The 8,513-nt window shown below is 33.3% G+C and overlaps 1 protein-coding gene across 1 annotated transcript; it reads right to left on the minus strand.

Moving 5' to 3' along the window:
• Positions 1 to 645: 645 nt before the first annotated feature.
• LOC120281941 lies at positions 646 to 4,160 on the minus strand. Its single transcript, XM_039288633.1, has 7 exons — positions 3,806 to 4,160; positions 3,337 to 3,697; positions 3,042 to 3,149; positions 2,872 to 2,916; positions 1,067 to 1,123; positions 958 to 990; positions 646 to 851 (listed from the first exon to the last, which is right to left on the minus strand). The coding sequence occupies exons 2-7, from the start codon at positions 3,502 to 3,504 to the stop codon at positions 702 to 704; spliced, it is 561 nt and encodes a 186-aa protein (XP_039144567.1). The 5' UTR covers positions 3,505 to 3,697; positions 3,806 to 4,160; the 3' UTR covers positions 646 to 701.
• Between the last annotated feature and the right edge of the window lie 4,353 nt (positions 4,161 to 8,513).

Here is an 8,513-nt window from a genome sequence, read left to right on the forward strand (position 1 = left end):
CATATTTTCATTTAGCAAACATCACGAAATGTTAAATATTAATAAATATTTGGTGAATCTATAAATGCCACCCATTTGAGTGACGAATATACTAATGTTACGATCAATTTCACATTTAGAATATTTTATGACATTATTTTCTGAAAATCAGTGGCAAAAAAATAAGCCACCTTTTTATGTGACGTTCATGTTTTTGTCATAAATAGATGCACATTTACCTCGTACTTCTTGACGATATAAGTTATCTAGTGACATTATTTTTAAATAATCGGTGACAAAAAAAATTGTGTCACCAATTTGGGTGACAGTCATCTTTCCGTCATGAATTGTTGAATATTTTCTCATATTGTGTGACAATTCATGACAACTTGTGACGTTATTTATTTAATAATAGGTGACGAAATATACGTCATCTATTAGTGTGACCAGATAAATTTTGTCATTAATAGTTGAATATTCAACTCATATTTTATGACGATCGATGATTTTTTGTGACACCTTATCATATGTTTTATGACAAAAATAAATGTCACAAAAACATAGCTATAGTGTGACATTTGTATATGTCGTCACGTAAATTTTAGCATTTGGTGACGACAATGTGCATATCATCATAGTATATCTTTAGTTACGGTGCAAAGGTGATGATCGTTGTGACGGGGTGTTTAATGTCATCAAATATTATAAATGACGAGAATTTCTCATTTTGTGACACTAAATGGTGCGCCATTAATCACCAAATTTGTTGTAGTGATTACACTGCAGAAATGATTGTGGGAACAAGCAAGGCCTTCAAGTCTAATCAGGAACTGGACGTCACATGTGACGACAATATTTTGAACCTTGAACTCCTGTTAAGAATGAAAGTTTCAAAAAATTTAATTTGAGAATGAAACATTTGATGTCAAAGTAGTTCTTGTAAAAGCATATGCAAATAGGTTATATCTTGAAACTCACATCAAATCCAAGCTTGTGAATAATACGAACATACTGGTAGAAAATGCATGATGTTAAGAAATTAGAATCACAAAAAAGTAGAGATGATTTAATTCTCATAATGATATACCTTTCTTGATGCTAATAGCGATTGTTCTTCGCTCTTAGTCTTAGCTCCAGTGCACACCTGAGAAAGAGAAGTTTAGTTTCTGACAGAGGAGATGACATTATCAAGATTTGAAGTAAAAAATCAATTTTCTTATACTAAGTGCAAACAATAAATTCTCTCTAAATGATATTGTTCCCATGTACAATGCTTGTGCACACAAATAATTGATGTTGAGTTTATAGTCTAGTGTATAAAAACAACTATTTACAGCTAAAGAGCATTATTCTAATGCAATGAAGGAAGGTGTACTAATAAGAAGACAATATCCAATTTATGAACTATTTATAATAATTTCACAAATCCAATGCAAGCCACCTCTTGTTCAAACAATCATGCATAGATGAACCCCTCTACATTAATTTTTGAGCTTTGTTCGGTTTTCGTTGGCATGAATCTACTGAAGTTGACGAGTACCTAACACCATCAATTGAACAATCTCTACCGAGGGAAAAAAAGGAAAAAAGAAAAAGAAAAATTCTTTTCATCCATTAAGGACCGACATTCAACAGATCTGTAGATACTAGTTGTTTGAACTAAATTATCGACCATTGTAATTTTTGTAAATTTCAACGATCTTGTTGATGATGGATTTATAACACCAATTATGATGATTCTATAGCCCTTTTCACTCAACAAATTAATTATCATCTTTCAAAAGAATGAGTGGTCTATGCAAACTATATAGTATAGTCTCCCTTTAGAACATAAATTTCACATGTGCCTAAACAATAGACTCAACGATACAAAGATAGCATTTTGAGTTCATTACCATAAAAAATACACTACTCACCTATCTAAAATAGGCACTAGCATCAGTCAATAGGAAATAAGTACAGGATCAACATATTGACATCTATTTACATGATTCCTAATATGAAAGAATGAAGTAACAAAAGATACAATAAAGATGCCTCTACAACAGCATATATTTTTATCAAGGGGTTCATAACATAGCTAAGCCTTAATGCTTCAAAATGACAATTTCAGTATTAAGCAAAAGGGTACACCTCTAAGTTAGGAAACATCATTCTTTAAAAATCTATCACATAAAAATGGATAGATTTTTAAAGAATGATCTGTAAAAATAAAAATCGTAATGTCCATTTCGACATTGCATCTTTCGATAAGAAAAAAAGGAAACATCCGCCCCCATTGTGAGTAGCACAAATAGCAAAAACACACAGATGTAGCAATCAAATACTAAACTAATTAGTGATAAAAAGTCTAAACTTTGAAAATGTCTCCATCACTGGTAATTCTTCTTTGACGGCCAGATGTGGTCCAAAATATAATTCAAGCGAGTACTGTTCATGCTTTTATAATGTAAATGGTCTAACACTAAATCGACTTTTTTTCCTTTTGGTCGAGTAATGGTAAAAGCCACTTATGTACACGAGAAAATGAAGGCCTTGATGTGTCACTTGCAACTCTTTAGTCTATGTGTGGCTCCTTCCTTGCAGAAACTGGGAATGCATAAAATCACATAAAATTACCCTTTTCTTTTGACTTTGCTAGAGAACAACAACATCACTAACTTTGGAAAAGATACACTAACCTTAAATAACTAAAATATTTTATTTAAATAGCAATCTCTACCAAGTTCTTAAAATTATTTCCTAATAATCTTACACAAAAACTTGCAAAAATTTGCTAGACCAGAAAATCAGACTGATAAAATAGCTCTAAAATAAAGAAAACACCATTTGGGAATTTAGCTGTTGATTATGCACTTCCAAATATACAAATCAGAATATGAAATAACTTACTTTTCCACAATAACAAAACAATTCAGCGAGATGCTCTTCAGTGACCTGAAATTCATTGATCAAGAGATTCAATATAGATCAAAAGAAATTTGATGGACAGAGATGATAAAAAAAACCTACAAAAAGAATTACGAAAGATAAAACTCATATTTCTTATTCAATAGGCGCACATGGTGATCAATGTCAGAAACATATAAAGTCCTCCTAATACTCTCCTCCTTCTGAGCTCTCCGAGCTCTCTCACTCATCCTCCTCCCCTGATTATACCCATTCCTTCTCTGCAAAAGTCCAGATCAAATTTCAATACTCCAACAATAAAAGTCCAAATAAATCATAATCCTTTGACTTGAAAAAGAAAAACCTTCAACATAAAATTCCAAATTAATATAAAAAACTAAATCTTTGACATAGAATTGCCAAAAACAAATCACAATTCCAAAACACAGAAAAAGATGAGAATTTTACTCGACGTTGCTGTTGATTATTTTGATTACCAGAAGGCCCATCACTGCTAGAATCCTTTATACTACCATCACCGCAACTACTGCAATTACCGTGATACTCCGCCGACCACCGATGAAACGAAAACGGGAGCGTCCGCCGATAGCCGGTGACCACCGGCTTGCCGCCCATCCGCTGCCAAGACACCAGCACGCGACGATGGCACAAACTCCTTTGCCGATGGATTCAACTTAGACAGCAAGTCAACCAACTTCTTCACATGACTCTGAAACTCTTGATCCCGTCCGACACCGGTGCCAGAAAGCTGATCATCGGACCTGATCGCACTCTCCGCAACCACTGCCATTCCCTAGAAAAAAAATCCCTAGAAAAAAAAGAATCCAACCATCGAAAAACAAATTCATACTATTAAACCCCAATCTCATATCAAAACCAAAATAATCACAACAAAAGAGGAGGGGAAGGTCCTTACCGTCAGGTTCCAGAGCAATGAGGCGTTCGATGATGGCGATAGGCGATAGCGTAGTGGAGTAGATTGGTCTTCACTTTGAGCTCAAGTAGCGATCGCAGTGCCTTGATGCCGTCTGGATCAAAGGTGAGGTGGTCTTCGAGTGTGCAGGCTTTCTCATCGACGGTGAGGGATTCCGGGAGGGTCTCAGACTGAGAGATGGAGGCGGCGGCGAGGGCTGGCTTGAGAGGACGAGAGCAGCTGCCACGACGGCGGAGGGGATGAGGGTTCTGAGAGGGTTGTCGTGGACCGTTGAGGGTATCCCCAAGAGGGGAAGAGGGTTTGGGGAGGCGGGCATGAAGAGAGGGCGGACGAACTAGGGCGTGCACGCGCGAGAGAGAGTGTGTGTGTGAGGGGTTTTTTTAATTATTTTTTAAAACAAAATTAATGTAGAGCGGTTTAACTAAACCGGCTCTAAAAATATGAAAAAAATATCCTATTTTTTTATAGAGGGGGTTTTTTAAAACCCCTCTATTTAATTGCCTCTAAAGCTAATAAATGGTGTAGTGTATGTGTTTAATAAATAAATAAATAAATAAGCTAAATGTTTATTCTCTTGGTCTTGGGTTATTATGATTTATATTTATTAAATAATTCCCATATTAATTTAGTACCATTGTTACTCAAGTATTAGCCAAAATTGCATGTGTTGATTGAGGTTTTTATTTATGATAGTATATATGTTGATCCATCTTCTTGATAATGGCTTCGATGAAGTTAATGCATGGTTTAAATTAAGGTCCTTGTCAATGGAAAAGAGGAGAAGAAGATAAAGTTATTCTGATCGTGTGCTTTAGTTCAAGGGGATCACTCCAATACCTATATGTCAGATGACTACTTGAAGAAATTAAAGTAGTTAACTCTTTGTGGCTCTATTACATGTTCTAATTCCCTAAGTTCATATTATCAATAACCCATTACTTATTTTAGATGATGAAGACCTCTTTAAATAGCTTGAGTATGATGAATTATGCATGAGAAATTTAAATATGTGATTTCTCCTTTGCCTTATCAATCATCCGAATTTGTATATAAAAGCTTAGACTATGTAAATGTCCAGTAATACGGATATTTTCCTCTATATCAATATATAGTTCTTGTACGATAGATGTGCTTATTTATTTTCCAAGTTTTTGTCATTAAACAATAATTATGATGGAGAATATAAAAAATAATAAATAAAACTTCTTCTATAAAAATAATAAGAAGATATTTGCTAATTGGGCTAAATATTTGAGCAATAGATGTAATAGATATTATTTGGCTTATTTCTTGCTTAATTGTGAATTTCAGTAGTTATTGACAATTTGAGGAAGATTGAACACATCAACATATGTTCAGAACCTTCAATCCCAACTAACATTTTGTTGGAATATGAAGATGCGCTAATGATACTGGAGTCTTGTTGATGGGCATGGTCTTAAAGAAAGTATTTCAAGATACATAAATATTTCTCTAGGATATAACAAGCCTTTCTTTAGCTACTTGAGGGACTAGTAACAACAACATAGGTGCAAATTTGAGGGCAAATCCTTTTAAAAATGAGAATGATGAGGACAAGGTTAACAAAAGTATTGATTCCATTCAAACTCTGATAGAGCTAGGCACTCATTTGTGAACTAAGCAGCTCTTAGAAGGTTTTAAATGGGTTAGTCAGAGAAGTTTAGATTTAAATTAATTTGTGGAGGTATCACAAGCCAGGAATTTATAATTCGAATTTTGTGATAATTGGAGAAATAAACCTTCTAGGATACAACATAGTTAGTACGAATTAAATTGAAGATTACTTACCATTTTGGCTTTGTAACATAACATTGACTCACAAAGAGAATCAATTTTAGTAAGACAATTGGTATTTTTAGATTTATTATGGGAATGCATGGCTTGTTTGCCAAATTAGTATTTTCCTTAACTGGTTTGAATTAAGTTAGTGAATTGACATTAATTTAGGGCTTTTATTGGCTGCAAAATTCATTCACTTTTTGTATTTAAGAAGCCATTTTTTTTTTTACCAAAATAAGAAAGTATGTTTCACCAGAAAAATTGTAAGTTCCTAGATTCTCTTTGATTCTTTGAAGAACTAATCCAACTTATCAAATTTTTTCCATGCCACTCAAACATTGGCTTATCGATCAACCTTCCACAACTGATTATGGCATCTTCACATATTGAGTTTCTTGCTTTGATATAAGCAATTGGTCGAGATTCAATCCCAAATTAGCCTTAGAAAAAAAAATTAGGGTTAGTTTCATTAAGAGTTTCATTACAAGTTGGCAAGGTTTGTATCAGTTTGTATGAAAGATTCTTTTCAAATAATCATGGCTCTTATTGTAGATTTTGATTTTGAGTTTCATCAAAAGGATGCCAAAACTGTGTTTCTTAAACAATTTATATGGTGCAACAAAAACATTATGAATCAGGTGACCTAAAGGACATGGTTTGTAGAGTGCCCAAATCTATTTATATATGGACTCGAACAAGCTTCTTTTCAGTTGCACTACAAGCTTTTATTAAGTTATTGTCTCATTTGGTTTTGAGACAAATATGATAAGTAATTGTGTATATCACAAGTTCAATGGGATTAGGCATTATTTTTTTGTTTTATATATTGACGACATATTGCTTGCCACAAATAATAAAGGAATGTTATAACCAGAAGATTTCTATCAAAGAATTTTGAAATGAAAGATCTTGATGGTAGCTCCTTTTGTTTTACAAATCCTACAACATTAAGATGACCCTCAGTGTATTCTAAGATTTTCACAATGTAACTATATTGATAAGGTGCTTGAATAATTTGGCATGCAAGATTGTAAACCAAGTGATACCCTTATAGCTAAATAAGACAAATTTAGTCTTAGTCAATGCCTAGAAAACAATCTTGAAGTTAAGGAAATGCAAAAGTTCCCTGATGTCAGTAGGACATACGTTTATTATATGCTAAGGTATGTTCACATCCAAATATTCTATACATTGTTGGTATATTGGGTAAATATTTGAGTAACCCTAGGATGGATCACTGAAAAGTAGCGAAACAGGTTATGAGATACTTGCTAAGAAATAAAGATTATATGCTCACATATAAAAAATCTTATCAATTATAGATTATAAAGTATTCCAAATTTAACTATGTTGGATGTAAAGACAACAGAAGATTCACACCAAGTTATATATATTTTCTAACTAGATAAGTTATATCATGGAAAAGCGCTAAACAAGCACTTATAATTTCTTCCACTATGGAAGTAGAATTTGTTGCATGATATGAGGCATCTAATCATGGAATATTGCTAATTAATTGTGCTATGGGTTGTGCACTGTGAAGGGTGTTGAAAGACCACTCAAGATATATTGTGAAAATAAGTCAGCAATATTGTACTATTCCTAAAACAATAGAAGTTCATCAAAGTTAAAACATATTAATATTAAATTCTTAGTTGTGAAGGAAAGAATGCAAAGTGGGCATCTATCTATAGAGCACATTGGGACAAACTCTATGATAGTGGTTCTGCTTACAAAGGGGTCACCACTCAAAGTCTTTTATGAGCATATAATTTATATTGATGTTAACTTATATGATTATATCACATTATAGTGGAAGTTTGCATTGCATATATTTTTTGGCCATTTTATATTTATATTAGATATATGTTTATGTATTTGGATGCTTTTTGAGAAAGGCGACAAGCACGGGAACCCGAGGGACGAACACGTGGGGAGGCAGGGCGCTCACCACCGAACCGTGCTCTCACCTTGCGCAAGATGGGGATCGAACTCGGGGAGCAACGCTCGACACTCGAGGCGAACACCCTACGCAAAGGACCCGATGCCAATAGACCAAATGGTCATTGGCTTTTGATGCTTTTTTTAATTAGAAATAAAGAAATTCAATGTTTTTCAGTGACACATTATATTAAAGCTTTGATCTTATTAAGGGAAGGGAGGACTAGTTGGAATTAAACCTGTACAAATTGCATTTCATATAATTAATTTCTATGCTACACATCCATAATTGATCAATGCCATATAGTTATATTGGTATTTATGACCATTGATAGATTTAGTTGACAAAAAGTAACGGAAATCACTTTGATCCAATATTAATATAACTAATGGATGAGATTGTCTAGATATACTTCAAAGTTTAAAATAGCAAATTAAGGAGCTCATAAGGTTAATCATATTTAAAGTTACATATGTGGTCCAATGGGAGATTGTTGGAAAATTTTAACTTAAAGGTGCCACATATGTAAATTAAAATGTGTTTATGCTATTTTTCAATCAAACTCAAGTAAAGTGGTCTAATTAAGAATGGGTGGAGTATAATTGTGATGGAATTATATGTAGAGACTAGAACATAATTTTTATTTCGATGAGGAGCAAAATTAAATAAAGTGAAATTAAAATACATACATCTTTTTTAGAAAGTCTTCTCCATTCCCATCAGAGAGTATCAACTCTTTCAGGTTGAAAAGCATATAGAATTGGAAGATCATGACCTATTATAATTTTGGCTATGGATCTAGGTACGCTGCCACATCTTTAAATATTTATTCTCTTAATTTGCATGGATAAAGATACTATGTGAAAACGTATTTGGATCCCCAAATTTGTGATTTTGTGGATTGCTTCATGTGATTTATTATGTCTTTAATCCCTACACAACATACTA

This window comes from Dioscorea cayenensis, chromosome 18 (genome assembly GCF_009730915.1).
Source record: "Dioscorea cayenensis subsp. rotundata cultivar TDr96_F1 chromosome 18, TDr96_F1_v2_PseudoChromosome.rev07_lg8_w22 25.fasta, whole genome shotgun sequence".
NCBI classification, from domain to species: domain Eukaryota; kingdom Viridiplantae; phylum Streptophyta; class Magnoliopsida; order Dioscoreales; family Dioscoreaceae; genus Dioscorea; species Dioscorea cayenensis.